Source organism: Archocentrus centrarchus, chromosome 12 (genome assembly GCF_007364275.1).
Source record: "Archocentrus centrarchus isolate MPI-CPG fArcCen1 chromosome 12, fArcCen1, whole genome shotgun sequence".
NCBI classification, from domain to species: domain Eukaryota; kingdom Metazoa; phylum Chordata; class Actinopteri; order Cichliformes; family Cichlidae; genus Archocentrus; species Archocentrus centrarchus.
The window spans coordinates 15363130-15382989 of NC_044357.1; the positions used below are offsets into that span (position 1 = coordinate 15363130).

General features: G+C 40.0%; 1 protein-coding gene across 1 annotated transcript in view; it reads left to right on the forward strand.

Annotated features, from left to right (window-relative positions):
• The first annotated feature begins 7004 nt into the window (after window positions 1–7004).
• Window positions 7005–19860, forward strand: part of nsmfa (NMDA receptor synaptonuclear signaling and neuronal migration factor a) — a 49060-nt gene continuing 36204 nt past the window's right edge. The window contains exon 1 of the mRNA XM_030743142.1: window positions 7005–7344. Within this exon, the coding sequence (XP_030599002.1) occupies window positions 7274–7344 (71 nt within the window). The 5' untranslated portion in view covers window positions 7005–7273. The remainder of the gene's footprint in view (window positions 7345–19860) is intronic.

The following is a 19860-nucleotide window of genomic DNA, read 5'->3' on the forward strand; positions in this document are numbered from 1 at the left end:
AGTCAAATCTTCCAACTGAATCATGAATCACAAATCTGAGGTCTCCATTAACCCGGATCATATGAGCCCTCTGACCAGCTGCTGCTGTTAAGTACAAAAGGCGAGTGAGTGAGAGCGGACATCGGAGCAGAGGACTTACCGGAAACACTGCTGACTCAGGTGATTCCACTGAGTAAACAAGCTTGTCTCTGAGGACAACCTTAAAACTGAAAACATGGAGCTGAAAACATTCTTCAGCATATCTATCTATATATCTATCTATCTATATATATATATATATATATATATATATATATATATATATATATATATATATATATATATATATATATATATATATATATATATATATATATATATATATATATATATATATATATATATATATATATATCCATGGCATGACTCAGCTAAGTAAAAGTAAAATTTATTTATATAGTGCTTTTTAAGATGGGAGCCTGTAACACAGATAAAATGAACACACCTGAATCAAGTGAAACAACATCAAACACAAAAACATTACTCAAATGGCTGTCTGAATAGATGAGTTGTAAGCTGTTTTTTAAAGGATGCCACAGTCAAGTGTACAAAGAGAGACATAAGCTGTCCCACAGGTGCTCCTCGTTTTCATCTTCACCCTATCTCTATTTGGATACCCCAGGATCTGGATATACTGGTTTCTATTTAAAGCCAATTCAGTAAATTGAGGCAGATTCTTCAAGATTAGGCGGTCCGTGAAAGTAACAAATGACCTTGATATCTCTGATAAGGGCAAAAAGAATAATGCTTTATAGAAGGTGAGATCTCTCTTAAACAGAGTGTAACCAGGTTGCCTCAATCTGGGGAGACCTGTGAAGGCCAGTGTAAATAAGCAGCTGATTTCCTTCACAGACCGGTGTCCTGTACTGCAGTTTGTGCCAGAGAAACCAAATTTGTCAGTTTGCTCACTTACATAGAAATAAACAGTCTTTAACTATCATGGTTGTTAAATTTAATGGGGAGAGACAGAATATGAATGAAGAATCCAGAAAAAACACATTACATTAAAGTTATTATCTGGTTTGCATGTCATTGAGTGAAATATCTATTTGGTCCCCAACAATCCAGCCAGAATTCTGGCTCCCACAGATTGGCTGTGTGCCCATGTGGTACACAGATTACAATCAATCAATCATTCAGTCACATATACTCCTGTTCCCAACTCATTATGTGTATAAAGCACACCTGTCCATAGAATCAATTTCTTCCATTCCAACCTCTCCACCAGCGTGGGCAAGACCAAAGAGCTGTTGAAGGACATGACTGTAGACCTGCTCAAGGCTGGAATGGGCTACAAGATGATCAGCAAGACTGATTATTTAGAAATGGAAGACCAAAAATGACCACCAGTCACCCTCGGTCTGGAACTCTATGCAAGATCTTGCCTCGTGGGGTGAGGATGATCATGAGAAAGGTGGTGGATCAGCCCAAAACTACACAGGAGGAGCTTGTTACTGATCTGAAGGCAGTTGAAGACAGTCATCAAGAACAACATTGGTAACACACTACACCGTAATGGACTGAAATCCTGCACTGACTGCAAGATCCCCCTGCTCAAGAAGGTACATGTACAGGCCCGTCTTAGGTTTGCAGTGAACATCTGAATGATTCAGTCAAGGCTTGGGAGAAAGTGCTGTGGTCAGATTAAATCCAGTTGAGTTGATGCCAAAGTGTTGATGCTCTTTGGCATCAACTCATCCTTCTGTGCTTGGAGGAAGAGAAATGCTCAGTATGACCCAAAGAATAACATCCCTACAGTCATTATGCTTTGGGGCTATTTCTCTGCTAAGAGTACAGGATGGCTTCACTGTATTTAGGGGCCAATGGATGGGGCCATGTATCATAGGATCTTGGATGAGAACCTCCTTCCCTCAGCCAGAACACTGAAGATGAGTTATGGATGGCTCTTTCAGCATGACAATGAAGCCAAAGCATATTGCCAAGGCAATAAAGGAGTGGCTAAAGATGAAGCACATTAAGATCATGGAGTTGTCTAGCCAGTGTCCAGACCTCAGTCCTATAGAAAATGTGTAGAGGGAGCTGAAGGTTCGAGTTGTCAAGCGGCAGCCAAGAAACCTAAAGGATTTAGAGCATTTCTGTAAAGAGGAGTGGGCCAAAATCCCTCCTGATATGTGTGCAAACGTCTTACCACTGTGCTTGCCAGCAAGGGTTTCTCTCCATTAAACTGAGTTTACCATAAAAATTAGAGACTTTTCATTTCTTTGAAATATGTTTCTTAATGATCTAAAAAGAAAAAACAAAATATTAAAACAAAATATCAAAACCTTGTTTTTTCTGAGTCTCATAAGGTTAAAGCCTATCTAGCATTTATTTTTTAATCCTCTCTTAAGCTTTACTACACCCCACAATGCTGTCTGCACATGCATCCATCATCCCTCCCTTTACATTAAAAATACCTCAGTGTCTCCAAAATTGAGGTATGTTTTACAATTCTGAATTTAAATTCACCCTAATGTATTAGATATATAGAATGCAGAGACTGGCTCATTATCGCTGTTCAGACTTGTTGTATAGTCTTGTTTATGATCCAACGTGGTGTTTTTTCATCTGTTTTCCACACATTTCCTCTCTGTCAGATGGATTGATAATGGTTCAATTAGAGGACTGATAGCATGTGACAGTTTCATGTGCTTGCACTATATAACTTTGACCATGTTGAAATAAAGCAAAACTGAATTTTATTGCTTTTGAAAGCTTCCAGGATCCATCAAAATGAAACAAGACAAAGAGCGTACAGTTGTGCTGGTGGCCCTGTGAGGTGGTACGGTGGTGATTTAGGCCAAATGCAAAATTCAGCATATTTAGTGGGTATGAAGTGCTATATCCAGTCTACCGTGCTAGTTTAGCAAAGTACAGCTGAAGCTGATTGAGATTTCATCAACATAGCAGGTACAGTATTTAACTATATAACAGGGTATTCTAAAAATGTATATTTTGACTCAACGGATGCACTAGAGTACAGCAAAGGGATCACTACTGTAATTCATCCTTGGGGACCATTAAAATAGAGGAAGAGAGAATAAGCATCCATGGGAACTCCAAAGATGGTGATTGCATGACACATATCACACCCACAGCCCCAAAGGCCAAAGCTTGTTTTGTAACTGTGAAACACTGACACAAATGCAAGTACATGAAGTTGCTTTTGGCAAAGTGCAGATATGCAGATATGACTCTCTTTGCATTCTTACAGACACTGCAGGATGCAGTGATTAATACTGACCAAAAGTGATCTAAGGATAACCAATGAAGCAGCAAGTTCACTGGTGCCCAAAGCTCACTTATGCAAATGCTGTATTAAGGTATGGCCTATGTAGTTTTATCACACAAAAGGCTGACTTATTGCACAAACTGCTAAAATCCTCAGGGGTTTGATAGAAAAGAATCAGAACAGACAGTTCATTGCAGCTTGTGTACGGGAGGGTGGGGTGCACATGTGTCAGAACTGCTTCCTGATTTCTTAGATTTTGACATATTTGTCATACTTATATGTTTCAGATCATCAAACAAATTGGAGTTTTTAAATGATGGTTTCATATATTAAGGATAAAAAGTTATCCAAAACTATTTGGCCTATGTGAGAAAGTGATTGCCTCCCAAACCTAATAACCACTTTACGCAAGAACTGCTATCAAACATTTGCAGTAACTGGCAATGAGAATTTCACGTCTCTGTTGAGGAATTTTTGCCCACTCTTCTTTGCAGAACTATTTCAATTCAACCATATTGGAGAGGTTTTGAGCATGAACAACCTGTTTAAGGTCATGGCAAAGCATCTTAATCAGATTTAAGCCCAGACTTTGACTAGGTCACTCCAAAACCTTTTTATTTTTTCTTTGAACCATTCAGAGGTAAACTTGCTGGTATGTTTCAGATCGTTGTCCTGCTGCGTAACCCAAGTGTGTTTGAGCTTCAGGCACAAAAAGACAGTTGGACATTTCCTCGGGATATTTTGGTAGGTTCCACTCAAGTGATTTTTTTGATTCAACAGGTCTGGCAGTAAGCGGGCCAGGGTGTGGCTAGTGAAATTGAACTCAGCGCTCAATTTCACTAGCCACAGGGGGGAGTACTCTTTCACATAGGGTCAGTAAGTTTGGATAGCTTTTTCCCTTTAATAAATGAAATCAGAGTTAAAAAAAAACTGCATATTCTATTTACTAGGGTTATCCTTGTCTAATATCAAAATTTGATTGATGATCTGAAACATCTAAGTGTGACAATTATGCAAATACACTAAGAAATCAGGAAGGGGTCAAATACTTTTTCACAGCAATGTATGTGCATCATTAGCTGGGGTTGAGAAGGCAGCAAGATGGACTGGACTGGGAAGAAGGAAAGCCATTTGATGGTCTTGGCAGTTCTCTGCTGGGGAAACTTCTGGAACACTTTATTCATTTTCCTTTGACATTACCACCTACCTACTCCTAGTGGCTCCACAGTGTAGTGGTTTGCACATTTGATTTACAAGTGAAAGGTTGTTGGTTGATTCCAGACACAAATCCCCTTTTTGGTTGCATCTGGTGTAAAACTCAAACCTGTGGAGTTACCTGCTGTGGCAACCCCGTGTGGCAAGGGAGAAGCTGAAAGTATCTTTATTACCACCTGCCTAAAAATTAAAGCAAACCAACACATACGCTCCATCCTTTGGGATGTACTAGACCATTTTTCATGGGAAGCGACCATATAGTTATATATATTTTAATATCAATCACAATGATCAACTCTATGGAAGTGCTGGAGGGAATCCACAAAGTCATCTACTGTGACCCTGTGCTAAATTTCATGACAATCCATTTAATAGCTGTTGATCTATTACAGTGAAGGATGTGAACTGAATGGCTGGTATTGCCAGGCTGTTTTTTTCTTAACTAAACGTGCACTTGTGAAAAATCTAATTTGAGACTAGAGCGTACGTTCAGCCCACACAACGGGACTATCAGACCACTTGGCTGACTGCTGTTGTAAACATTGCAGACTCAAATATCGATCTGCTTTACAATCAATCAAATGGTGAGTGCTTGTCAGGGTCAGAGGAGACTCTAATATCTTGCGCAGATGTGGATTTATGGCTTTGTGTGTCCTTCTTCTCCTCCCATTTTCGCTGTCTTTCATTGATTTGTCACTCCTCTCCTTTTGTTTTCAACATATTTGGTATCCTACTGTGTTACGCACATAGCTGCATCCCTTAAGAAAATCCCTGCTGCCCATTCATGCTTCCATTCCCGCACCTCTTTTTTCCACCTTTGTCATCTCTTTTCTGGTTTGTATGAGGAACTCTGTTGTTTTGTCTTTTCATTCATTCAATCCTATTTCTCTCATGGTCATTTGCAATACTTCCACATAAGCTCCCTGAGTCTCGTCAGAGCTGCCTGGAATTATTTACTGCTTAATGGCCTACAGCAGCTCAAACCAGCCCAGTGGTGCTTTGCTTTATTTATCGATTTTCATTTCTTTTGTCTTACTGTGTGCAGTTCCCGAGGGCTGCTGCATATGTTGTGTGCAGGACAAGTCCACACCAAATAGATAAAAAGCCCAAGGACATCCCGTACATTTGAGCTGCTGGTGAAATGGCCTGTGGCGTGAAAGATTGATTGATTTGATGTTTGAAGGCTAATCGGCTGTTAGGCTGCTTGGTGATTCATCTGCTGCCTCTGCCTGTTTACATAATTTACAGTATGCATGTCCCACACTATGCATGCATGTGTGCATACACTGTAACAAACTGCTGTAAGAAATTCTGACAGTGGCACACTGTTTCACATTAACATTGGTCCCACAGCATACAATAATATGCATTCTGTGCATCTTTTCTTCACCCACAGAATACATGTTTTCTACATGTATGCTGTGGGAATACAAAATTAGGAGTCTTATTACAGGCTTCTGCAGTTGTCTGCCACAGAGGCAGCTGTCCAGAGACCTTCACTCTGTGTCTATGTGTTCTGCATATTAGACCAAGTTATCTGTTTTCAGTCTTATCTGTATTTGAGTGAAGCATATATGTTTGTCAGTTTCACATGCATGTTAAACCTTGATTTAAGGATTTAAGGACCTGTATCTATCTTGAGGCAGGATGGTGGAGGAGTGCAATTACCCAGGTTTCCACATTTAACTAGAACACCAACACAGAGGCTGTATACAAAAATTAAGTTGAGACCCTTGAGTGTGTGCAACGAAATGATGGAGATTTTTGATCACTCAGTTGTGGTGAGCACAGTGTATTTTGATGTGGTCTGCTGGGAGGGCAGCACAGACTGAATGAACTGAATAGGAAGGCTGGCTCTGTGATTGGCTGCAAACGGGACACTTTTGAAACTGTGATTGAGACGAGGACAGAATGATTCAGCGCTGCTGCCACAAGGATAAGATTTCATCATTATTTAAACTGCTGCAACAAAAGAAGTTCTCAAATATGGGATAAATAAAGTGTTTGAGGTGTATGTGAGTACTCTGTCAGTACAATTGCAGGTTTTTTGAATTTCAAAGTCATCTAACTCACAGGAAACGGGATAAAAAAAAGGGGGGAGGGGGGGTCCAGTCATAATATTAAATAAATAAATATTTACAGAGCACTGCAGCGCCCCAACCTGTCTTCGGCAGGGTAGGAGCCAGTTACAGCGTGTGTGCGTGTGTTTGTGTGCGCGCGCGCGCGCGTTGTGGTTGGGAGCATTCACCAAATTGACCCATTATGTAACACCAGGAAATAAATAAGTAAAGATACAGAGATCATAGCCCAAAAATAGATTTGATGAATGGCAGAGGTGGAGGTGGATGACACCAGTGTTCCACATATACACGCCCCCCACCCACCCCCGCTTCCACCCTTGTGTGCACGATGGTGATATCGCCAACCCAACAATCCTCCCATTGCATTTTCTGATCAATGAGAGAGAGAGAGAGAGGGGTGGGGGGGTCTTTTCAGCCACACTCTGGCAGCTGTGCAGCTACCCCACGTCCATGCTCATATCCGGAGAGAGAGAGAGAGAGAGAGAGCGAGCGAGACACACAGAGAGAGAACGAGAGGAGGGAAAGACTGGCGTCCGTCTTTATTGCTCTGCAGACTTGTGCGTGACCTATCTGCTCCCGGATTTCCCTGCAACTTTTTATTTTTTTTTTTGTTTTGTTTTTGCGTTTTTTTATACTGTTGTTCTTGTCGCATTCCTCCTTCCTTTGGAATGAACTGTTTTTCTGCCTGCATCGTTTCCATGTCAGCATGGGAACTGCTGTGTCCAAGAGGAAGAATTTAAGAAACGATGCGATTTCTTCTGTGGCAGCAAAAGTTAGGTGAGTGACACTCGGAGCTCGGTCAATACGTCAGTTTTACAGCACCCTTAGGAACTCTTGGCAGGTGTTTTAGCTTTCAAGTGCGAGCGAGACGAAGTTCACAGGTGTGACAGTTTTGTGGTTTGATCAGTTCCCCACTGCGCTATCCTGGGTACAGCCAGTCTGGCTTGTAATACGCAGAGAGGCTCTTTGCGCTTTTTGGTGGCTGCCGATTGTCCCGTGTCTAGCCCGGAGCGTGCTTTGGGGCTTAAGATTTCCCCGAAACTGAACCTATAATCAAAATGGATTACCTATTTAAGGAGGGTTTCATGAAATGTACCCAAATTGTCCTTTATTTGGTCTGAACCTGCTGGAAGATTTTTGCTCCTGGCGCGTCGGAGTGTTTATGGATGTTGTAAGTGAAGCATCATTGTATAACCAAAGTCATGCAGCGGCAAAATGGGACTGCCGTGACTCACAGTGTCCCTGATACATTTTCTCAGTTTGGCATCTCTATTATCTGGTATTTAAAAAAAAAATAGCCTGCTATTTGATTGTTGCAGTTTAAACAAAAATTGCCTTTCTGTCTGGCCGCATAAACCCCGAGAAAACAGTGCAGCGATGAGGCGGCTGCCTTCACACCAGGGTGGGCGAATGAACCAGCTGTCGATTAATCAATCACTGCAATCGATTCTGGCGCTCGCACTGATCACCTCTCACGGCCAGTTAATGGGTCAGTCACAGAGGGCAGCACGGGTAAACGGCCATTAATTTATTCGGCCTGGAAAAACAATGGGACTCATACTGTTTGGCAGGAGTCCAACCCGTTAAAAGCTATTAACGACTCAGTCTGAGAGCTGTGCGTGTTTTTAAACAGCCAGAACCGCATCCAGCTGTTGCAGCACTACGCAGGGAAAGTAAAGGCTATATCCACGGTGCTGTCTTCACATCTGTGAGGCTGCAGTTCGCTGAAAAGCACGTGTGTTCATGTGTCCACGCATCAAGCGCAGACGGAAGGCTACAGTCACACATGAGATCAGAATACAAAGCAGTACTGTGCTTCAGAGGGTGCCTCGCAGCAGGCCCCAGTGTTTGATTTTAATTCAGTCAATGAATGACCTTGACTTGTTCAGACTCCAGCATCCACAGATGTGGGCTGATGTGCTGTTACGTCATTCTCGCTGGTGTGTGTGTGTCTCCTTTACGTTACACAATCTTGCTTTTAGGATGTGTGCCTTTAGTGCACTGTGTTTTTGTGTCTGTGTGCTGCCTTGAAAAGAAGATGAGAATGTGATTCTCATACACAATGGCAAGCGGCCCCAGAGGGCATCCTAAGCAGGTGTTCCACTGTAAGAACGTGTGAGGAAGAGAGAGGGTGTCCATCTCAGGGCTGACACTTTTTCCCCCCTTCACAACAAAGGGACTACACAAACTATTACACATTTGACTCACACATGCCCACCATATCATATACACACTTTTATTTAGATAATATACTGTTCATCTGTCTCTGCTCCTCCATCCCCTCCACACTCTGGCTCCTTCCCTCTTCACTCACATGAGCACAAACACTCAATTCAGAGTTAATTTTTTTATTTTGGCTAATAACAGATTGAACCTTGCCTCCACTATATGGGAAACATTTGAATCACATCCAGTATTTATCAACCTTTCACCTGCACATGACCTCATGCATGTGAAAGCAAGAATTTAAAAGCGGCCTCTTTCCAGCTCGCCACACACATGCACACGCATATACAATTATATGTGTGTGGGTAGATTAAATACTTTCTCCCACTAAAAACTGTTTATTGTTAATTTGTTGCAACATGAGGAAAAGAGACTTTGCTTATACATGTTGAATTCTAGTAGGTTGGACAGGGTAAAATAGACAACCATATGGCATACCTTCATGTTCCTGCATGGTGGAAATTATACAAGTAGTGAGGCTACTCAGGTTTGCATCACTTCAGAAGACGTTCCACTATTGTATCTTAATTTTATATGGTTTTCAGAACCTTATAGGCAAATGACAGTACGTCTAAACGAAAGTGTGAGTCATTATCTTTCGCCAACACAAAGTGGAAAAAGTAAGTTTAAATATGCTTCTTTTTTCTCTGTCTAGTGCTTATACACTCACCCACACATCTTTGTGGATTATAAATACCCCCACTTTTTCATTTCCAAACCTTCACTGCTACAGGCATAACTTTAACCTAATGATTTTGTCCTCAACCATAAGTAGATGCCAGACAGCACACTCTGTTTTGACTTCATTAAAATATTAACTTCATTAAATGAAATCTGCAGGGGCCTTTTAAGAGCCAGGTATAAATGTCAAGGTTCCTTAAACAAACATGTAGCAAACCCACACACCTGTAAAACTGCACAGTACACAAAATCATTTATTGTTCCTCATCCCCGCAACCTCTGTAGTCTTCCCTTGCATCAGTTTGACAGAGGAATATGAAACATTTATTAAATAATCTAGCTTCTTTATAAAGGTCACGGGATAGACATCACATCTTTGATGCACTTAACAGAGACACTGACAACCAGGGAGTGTTTTGGACATTGAGAGTATTCTTTATAAGTTAAACAACTTCATTAATAGCAAGTGTGGGTTTGGTTGACAGTGAGACAATTCCCCACTGTGCCCTTTATTAAAACCATGAAAAAGATCTTTCTCAAACATAATTATTTTTACTGGGCAACTCCTGAAAAAAGATTAAGAGTCTGTGACTCTGTGTTTGCTGTACATTGTTCCTTTTAACTGGGAATACCTTCCGAAGCACTGGCCAAATAAAACTGCGACATTATAATGGCACAAGGACACCAGAGTGATGGCAGATGTTGGAAGTAATGATCCAGCAGTTATTTGAGACCTTGGAATCAAGATTGAAATCACAATACAAACATTTAGAATATTATATAACAGTTTCTTTGTCTGTGATACATAAGTGGAGCTGATAATACCAAGTTATGGTGAAAGTCTGGTGAAAATCTATCTATCTGTCTAGATACATACAGATATAAACATACAGATAGACACAAATATAAAACTGTTGCGATATTTTGGTCTGTACCAAAGTGATGGACAGATTGGCACTCACCTCCCTATAGCTGTGCCAGAAGCATGGCAAAAAAAAAAAAAATTGTGTTTTTCATTCTGCCGATAGGTGTGACTGATTGGAAAGCACGCATAAGGCTTTTTTTTTTTTGGCAAACATTGAACTGATTTGTTTTGTCTTGAGAAATGAGGATGTTAGACGACTGAATACTACCAAAGAGACACTGGCTTCTTGTGCCTGACGCTTGGCAGTGCCCGTGTCATCTTCTGCATGCTTATGGATTTCTGTTATGAAACAGGTCATACTCTCATCTCCAGCAGCTTCGGAGAGGTAGCTAGTGACGGAGAGTGAGGGGTAAAAGAGAGAGGGGACAGATTACCTCCTGTGTACAACCCAGAATTCTGCGACACCGAGTGAGGAAGCAAAATGCTTTGATCTGTCGATCAGCCTAAGAGGAAGGCTGTGCTGCGGTTCGGCTGAAGGGCAGCGGACAACAGCTTCTACAGAGCTGTGAGAGTGTGGAAAATGGACTGAAAGATGAAAGACCTTTTTTTTTTTTCAGACTCATGCAAATGAAACATTGTGTCTTGGTTTATGCAGGACACTCAGGTGGCCTGCAGTCAGTCTGTTATTGGGGTCCAGCAATGTTACATAACTGTTATAATTTTATTTTTAAAGAATTCAGATTTATTCAAGCTCCAGAGAAAGACGGTTTCGCCTTCTAAGTTTTATAAATCGGATCGTTTTTTTCCTAAATTCACGCTTCATAGTGCTTTTCTTTTCTTTTTTCCCATATGCTATAAATTATACCCAGATTTTTAAAAATGTTTTTTTTACTACTTTATGCATACCCATTCGAGTGAAAGAAATTGCTATCATATCTACTGTATCGTGACCTCCTTCCCTCTTCTTTTGTTCAATTAGTGTAATTTTTGCATTAAATATGCTGAATGATGCACATTTTATTCATTACAATCTGAATAATCATACGCACTCCAGCAGTGCTGTGAGATTGTTTGTCTGTGTCTGCCAGTGATATTTTATTCTGTATTTTTTAATTTCATAATTAATTAGAAAGCTTAATTTGCTTATTATGAAGACTGCAGGTTACAGGACAGAAGCACCACTGCACGTTTGTCCTTGAGTGAATATTGTTGAGTTTACTCTTGTTTCTGAGCTGCTGTTCAGATGATCATAGAGCAGTAGATTATAGTAGTAAGTTGTGTTTGAGCATTCCTGCTTAATGTCATGTGATGTAGCACAAATTTAAACAAAATTTCCAGATATTCTGTAAAAGAAAATGGAAATTAATGCATTATTTCCTTCCACTGTTGCTGATTTGTTCTTATGTATGATTTAAGCTTGCTTCTTCTTCTGTTTGTTAACGTGTACCCTGCATTTTGTTCCACCATTTGCACAGCTTCAAATCAAACCAGGTGTGTTTCAAAAGCAGGACATGTACTTTGCACGGGGTCTTTTATTTTGAAAATTTTACCTCGTTCTCTATGCTCTACCTGTTCCAGTGTATTTCAGGGGTTATGCATCCAAGGCTGTGGTGATCACTGCATTTCTGTCCATATGCCCCAACTAGTTCATTGCAATGAAGACATAACTACCAGGCTGCATATTTTCCACTGTTATTTCACTATTTTGTCGCCCAAATAATGCTGCCTGGCTTCAGTCTCGTCTGCTTCTCTTCTAAAATATTTACATTCCTCTTTTGGTTCATGGCTATTCTTGATCAAACCCTGTTTGTTGCTGGAATCATGTAAGTGGAAACTGCAAGGCAGGTGCCATCAATTTAAATTTAGAAACAAATGGAACCTGCTTAACCAAGATTTGTTATGCTTAGTATCTTTTATGAATCAGAAGCAAGTACACTGTTGGGGGTGATTTTAATATTAATGCTCAAGTGTAAATCTAGGGACTGTTTTATAAAAAAGGCCCCTAATGTTGCAGCATTTTTATTTGTCTCTGTAGCAATTTTATTATTTTTGCTATTTCTGCACAATTTATTGATACATCAAGCTTCCTTTTAATGTCATGTCTTAATGAGATATGAAATAGATGTCTTTTGGTGATGTCTTTTTATAACACCTTTGTTTTTTCTGCTGTGGCTAGTCAAAATATACGCTGGGAATAAGCTCTCTGTGTGCTTTCTGTAAAAAAGGTCAATGTTAAATATGTGTTAGCTACTGCAGAAAAAAAGAGTGCTGTGTGGGAATCAGTGTCATCACTCAACACTGTATGTGGTTACGGTGGTTCAGCCTCTAGTGTACTGACATTTTAATCAGCTCCTCGATCAGATGCTTGGTTCCCACATGTCCCATAATGTGCTGCACTTTCAAGACTGCAATTAACATCCCCGAGTCCCTTCAGCCCTCAATATGTGCAACAAGCTTCTCAACAGGTTTGCATCACCCCAACTGTGCATCCTTGTGTGTATGCAATTCTGCATGTGTGTTCTGTGAATTTATAGGAAACCCAACTCAATTAGTGCATCTGAGAGGAGGATTTGATTAAGAGGCATTAAGAGTAAGGGATCTCTTTCGTTGGCAGCCCATTGCTCACGGTGGAGAGTAACCCAGAAGAGACATCAGTTCTAATGATATTCAGACCAGTGGGAACACTGCCAGGGGAGACCTTTCAGTCATGAGCCACTTCATCTTTAAAGACAGAGTATATGGTCACTGTGTTAAATGATATTGGAATACACAGGGAAGAGGCATTGGGTTATTAGATATGGGTCAATAATGGAATAAAATGCTGCAGCATTATAATAAGTGTGTCTGTATAAAGAATTGATAGTCAGTTCTTTAATCCTGTAGGCCCTTAGGGGTCCACTTTTGTAACCCCTGAGATAAAGGTCATATTTATAACTTAAATATGAGAAGCAGGAAATTGTTTTGGTTAATGGTCATGGATTAATTAATTTAACTATTCATACTCCTGCTGAATGGGATAGACATATATGAAAAGTATGGTAACGTGGCAAAAATGCTGACAAAAGTGGTCACTAATGCTTTTTTATTCTTAATTGATGACATTTTTGTGACACTGACTTGTACAATGTTCAATCTGATTTCCACATGGGAAAAAATCATGGAAAAACATATTAAAGAACAATTAACATTTAAACTTAATGAATTAAAAAGAGAGAGATAGATCTTGAGCTACCCCTCATTTCTTTATATTTTGCTTCCAAAGAGCAAGACAGAATTATTTTTAAAGTGGTCTTCAGCAATAGTTATTCAGGCTTTCTGAGGATTGCTTTTTCACTCATTTTCAGTCCAGTCCTTGTATCTGACCATTTTCAAAGGAATGTTCTTTTGTTTAGCCACTTAACACTGACCTATGAATCATTCAAGCATAAGAAGGCTCCTGAACCAGTGTTGTGTCTACACATAATAGACAATTTGGCAAAGAACCAATTTTAAATAGTATCTTTATACACTTTGTTACTAACAGCCTGTCACAAAAACACATAATTTTTTTTCCCCATTTCTTTAGTTGAAGTCACAAAAATTGACAAAGATAACACAGTTTGACAGGCATAAAAGAGCATTTTACACCAGATGAACAGTATCTGAGAGTCATGTCCTTAAGAAATAGGAAAAAATTTAGCAAAGACCTAGCACAGGACCTGAGAGATGCATCTGGCCCTGTGATTGATCTCATCAGAAATGGTCTCAGGGGAAGGGTGGCTGTCAAGAAGCCATTCTTGAGGAAAGGGAAGTGGGACAGGGTGAGGTATGCCAAATTACACAAGAACTGGACTGAAAATCAGTGGCAACAGGACTTATGGTGTGATGAATCCAAATTTGAAAATTTTGGTTCAAATAACTGTCAATATGTACATAGGAGCTCAGGATAGAGATACAACAGTGAGTGTCTCTAAAACACGGTGGAGGCTCTGTCGTGGTTTGAGGCTGCATTTCAGCGAGTGGTGTTGGGGATCTTGTCAAAATGGATGGAGGAAATTATGAGTGCAGAAAGTACAGTCACATTTTGGAAAGCATTTTATTGGCAACGGATTCATTTTTCAGCATGATCACGATCCCAAACACACTGTCAGTGCAGTAAAAGTATATCTGGATATAATAACACACAGTGGAATGCAAACAGTCATGGATTGGCCTCCCCAGAGTTCAGAGCTCAAGCTTATTGAAGCAGTGTGGGATCATCTTGACAGAGAACAGAACAAAAGGCAGCCAACATTCAAAGAAGAGCTTTGGATGTCCTTCAATAAATCTGGAAAACAGAGACTACTTAAAGAAATTACAATAAAACTGCCTAGAGAGTTGAGGCCGTGCTGAAGAATAAAGGTGGTCATAGTAAATATTGACTTTCAGGCAAACTCTGTCTTTGCCTTATATCATTTATTTCCATGTATGTTTGGACATGTTTCAATAAAAGGCTGCACCTATTTCCCATTTTGTGGCTCGAGATGTGGCTCGAGACTTTTGCACAGTATTGTAGAACCAACTGAAGCACAAGACAAATAGGGACTGCAAAATAAAAACAGGAAATAATGGAAACACACAATCCACAACTAGTAAAAGTCCCTTGTTTTACCTTGTTAGAGACTAGAAAAACACTCTCTGTTCCACATAATCTGTTTATGTAATTATACTGTTGAAATAGAGCCAGTTACTTTGAAGTGTATGGATTGCTTACTTGGCATATATCCAAGCATAGGTGGATATTTTAACTGTTGACAGAAGAAACCCAACCAGGAAAACATTTGACTGCCAGCCTTCAACATGTAGGTGCTAATGCACCCTGGGAAAAAAAAAAACCCAGAGGGGAAAAAAGTCAAACAAGAAGTGGCTAACATAGATCTAATATAGGCAGTAATGTTCCTCCACCTGCATCCATTAGTAAGTGATTACACATTGTTCTCTCTAGAGACATGAAAAATGCTGAGGTGTATCTTCCTGTTGCTGAGAGTCCTTTTATGTGGCTGAAGTGGCTAGTGGAGTTTCTGACAAAATGTATTCAAGACGTAGAGTGTGTGTAAGTGGTGTCTGACTCATTCATCTGGTGTAATAACACTACACACGATCTGCTTAGTTGTACACACAAGGTACAAAAAAAAAAAAAGCTCCTATTCACTCTTACTTGTTCACTCAGAAGGAACACAAAAGATGAGCAGATAATAGGCTGCAGCTTAAGGTTTTGTGTTGTACCAACACAAGTTTGCATAACAGGACTGAAGCTGCTCTTGGAGTTTTGTCCTTTTTAATTCAGAAAATGGCTAAAAAGGTCTTCTAACAGCCATACTAATTATGAGCCTTCTCTGTCAGAGGAGTTAAAAAAAAAAACAAGTCATTAAGGGTGCATATGAAATTGATTTTCATGAATGAATGGATGAGCAAAATGTCAGACCTTAACACAGAAGATTACTGTTTGCTTCTCATTCTCCACCTAACGTTACTGGAACCATGACAACAAATGTCCCTTTTGTTTAACAAGGTGGTAATTTTAACTCAAACTAACATGTTTAAACAATCTAAGTGATTATTTTTAGCCCGATATAGTCATATTATTTAAACAAAAAAAAACAGATTTATTGTTCTGTTGTTCTAGGGCACAACAAAATGATGAGATTGGGATATTTTGGTTGTATGAGGGGCGGGCAAACAAGAGATTTAGGCATTTCATTTTGAGGATAGTTGCAGGCAGGACCTGATGTTGTGTTCAAGGATGCAGCAACATCTCATCAAACATTTTATAATTTGACCATTGAAAAGACTGTTTCCACTCTAAAGCTTTTTCTCAACTTGAACAAGTGCCGTGAAAAAACTGAACAGGCGCAATTCTATGACAAGTCCATCTGCTGAGGTAGATCATGTGATATAATACAAAGCTGAAAATGGTCCACAAAATTAAATCTTAGTGGATTTCTGTAATGTTTGCAGTGAACTCCAAACTTCAGTTAAAAAAACAAAAGTATAGCCAAAGAGCCCAAGAGATACCAGATTTTCAGGTATCCAAAATCGGTGTATATCAACCTCTAAGTGGCAGTTCATGTTCACCTTTGCAAAAGTGCTGATGGGAGCTGCGCTTCGGTGTCATTTCAGGTCGCAGTGCACCTCTTGATTTCTCTAGCGTGAAAAGCAGGGAGCAACCGGCACGGCCTGATTGGTGACATGATTCTATGAGTGGGTAAATCTTTTAGCCATTTCAGTGATATAAGTGCAGGAGCACAGAGGATTTGAAGTTGGCACAGAGAGCAATACTGTAACAGGTTGAAAAGATAAGAGGTTCAGCAGGAAAAAAACAAAAAACTCTGGGACTGCTTTGATTTCTGTTTCAACTTTTGCTGTCCCCACCCCAGCACTGATGTGTTATTTTTTTTCTGAGGTGTCCAGATTGCCTATAAATGGCTACAGACCTGTCTTGCCATAATTTGAACAAGCAATGACCAATGCATCAACCATAACCACAGCGCAAGGTATCAAACTACGATATGCACAATATGACTTTTCAGCTATGCGTTTCACAAAAGAATTAACTGCTTACCTCAAAGTTAACCTGCTCAGGTGTAATGCATACTCTGCTACATGTGCTGCAGATGGCACTGATAGTGAAAGTGTGTGCTGACACCATTTGTAATTCAAGGCAAGCCTCATTTTCTGAATCATGTTCTGTAAATGCAACATATGAGGCTCCATAGTGTAGTGGTTCACACATTCACAAGTGAATAGTGGTGGTTCTTTTCCAGCTAGAGGCAAAAATCTCCTGTGGAGTTGTGTTAGCAACGACATCCGGGGTAACAAAAACTGCCAAATCAAACATGCAGAGCTGTCCGCTGTGCTGATCCCTTGTGGCAAAGGAAAGTAGCTACATACATGTATTTGAGCAAAATCAGCTGATAAAATTGGACTGACTGATATATCAGAGAGGGTTTAGTTTCCTAGTAATATATATAACATGTCCTGTAAAATTGATATAATGGGCAAAATCACAAAATTATCTTCCCAGACCCAAATTTCTACTCTACCTCTAGGGTTTAAGGACATCTCAAGCAGTCCATCACAGTCAAAATACTTAATCTGATTGGAGTCAGTCCAGGACGCTGGATTGAACCTTTGCCATCCTTGCTACTTTGCTTTAATTGCATGTGTACACTATCCCCTTAAGAAAATAACTCACACAAAGGATTTTAGCTTTTTGAGTACACTTTCAAAGGAGGAGGAAACTGAGTCTGCCATCATTATTCATCTTTCAGTCTCTCATAGTCTTGTCTGTGCTTTCTATCTGCCTCTCTTTCCTCAAGTTTATTCCTTTCATTTTTAATATGGCCAAATTTTTTTATACCCCTCTTCCTCTTAGCTGTAATCACTTCTCTGCTCCTCAAAATCTCCCCTCCCTAACTTGTTTCTTTCCCTAAACCCCTGTCACATGGCTGAGAGCATGCAGGACGAATTTCATATCTGCCTGTCAGGCTCTTCCTTTCCTTTCCCTTTTTCATCGGGAGAGTATTTCTTAGTTGCCACCTCACTGCCCCCTTGCTGTGCTCACGTATCATATATGAAGCTGGTGCAAAACATTAATATGAGGCAGAGCAGTACAGAGAGAGGTTTTGTGTAGTGGATGATTGAGAGACGTTCTGCTCTATCCATTTCCAGCTCTGTTTCCGCTCATGTATAATGGATGATGCATGCCTCTTGCGCCATTGTTTGGTGATTCTAATCAGACTGCCCAGCCTGTTGAATTATAAAACAGGTGGACTAAATGAAAATGTATCAGAGCTTCTGAGGGACACCTGGTGATTAAAGTACAGACCTAATTTATCACGTGTCCTTAATTGTCATTGTTTTTTGCTGCAGTGGACGCATGCAAAAACATTTTTTTAAATCTTTGGGTGTTTTTCTGTCCTTTCTTTCTCAGTTGTTCTTAAGTACTAAGAAACTCACGTGCCTGTATGCAAGCACGTGTACACGCACATTCACGGCTATTACAACAGAAGAAGTAGAAGGTTTCAGGGAAGAAGTTGCAGTACCAGAATTGTAGCGGCATGGTGAGCTATTTTTAGAAATGTAGTGAAAGGAGCTGGATAGTGTCACAGCACGTGCAGAGCCTCAGTCCTCAACAACACTCCCAAACTCACGAGGGTTCAGTTTACATTAACTGCAGCTTTAACCACTGAGAGTAAACAGTGTAGGGCCCAAAATAACTCTGCAGACATAGAAAAACCATTTTAAATTGTAATTTGGAAATTTTATTCATTTTCTTTGCAGTTCCAGGATTACAAAAATGTGAACCAAAATGTTCAGGGTCATAAGTGTTCAAGGTACAATCAGAGCCTCTATCCATTCATTTTCTTTCACTTAACCAGATCAGGGCTGTGGTGGAGCTGGAGCCTATCTCAGGCACGGGGAGAAAACGCAAAATGCAGAAAGTCCCCACATGTGTATAAAACCAAGCACCTAGGCATGCAGACTGTTTCTACAAACATGTGTGAAAGAATGGGTCGCTCTCAGGAGCTCAGTGAATTTCAGCGTGATACTGTGGTAGGATGCCACCTGTGCAACAAGTCCAGTCATGAAATTTCCGCACTACTAAATATTCCAGAGTCAACTGTTAGTGGTATTATAATGAAGTGGAAATGATTGGGAGTGACAGCAACTCAGCCACGAAGTGGTAGGTCATTTAAAATCACAGAGTGCGCAGAGGTCTCCAACTTCTTGCAGTCATTCACTACAGACCTCCAAACTTCATGTGGCCTTCAGATTAGCTGTACGATGCTAGAACAGTGCATGGGTTTCTGTGGCCAAACAGCTGCATCCAAGCCTTGCATCACCAAGCGCAATGCAAAATGTGGCTGCAGTGGTCTAAAGCACACCAACACTGGACTCTAGGGCAGTGTTGGAGTGATGACTCACGCTTCTCTGTCTGGCAATCCGATGGACGAATCTGGGTTTGGCGGTTTCTCTGAGAATGGTACTTGTCTGAACGCTTCAGCAAACCAAGACATTTTGAAAAATTTCATGCTCCCAATTTTGTGGGAACAGTTTGTTTCAGTCAGCATCTGATACAAACTTTTGGCCTAAAAAATTTACTATTTACCAAAAGTGCAATGCAGAATTTATATGATGTATTTAAAAACTTTGTCAGATTCACACTTGAGCTTTTTTTTTATTAAGATAATTCTGATAGCTTACTTACATTTGATTCATAAAAGATGTTCAGCGTTAAATACCACAGATATTTTCCTTATATGATTCCAAGATCACAGTACAGGAGATTGGACTAAACATAACCATCGGGAAGATCACTTATGTCAAATTAATGCTTTATAAATAGCAAATTGTTTTTTCTGCTGTCAGTTTTGTAAATGAGGCCCCTGATCTTGTGCTGATCACCGAGCAGCCTAACCTTATTCAAATTAATGCAGGTAATGAACATAAATATTATATTTGTATTCCATTAGCTGATGTTTTGTCATTTAATCACATCA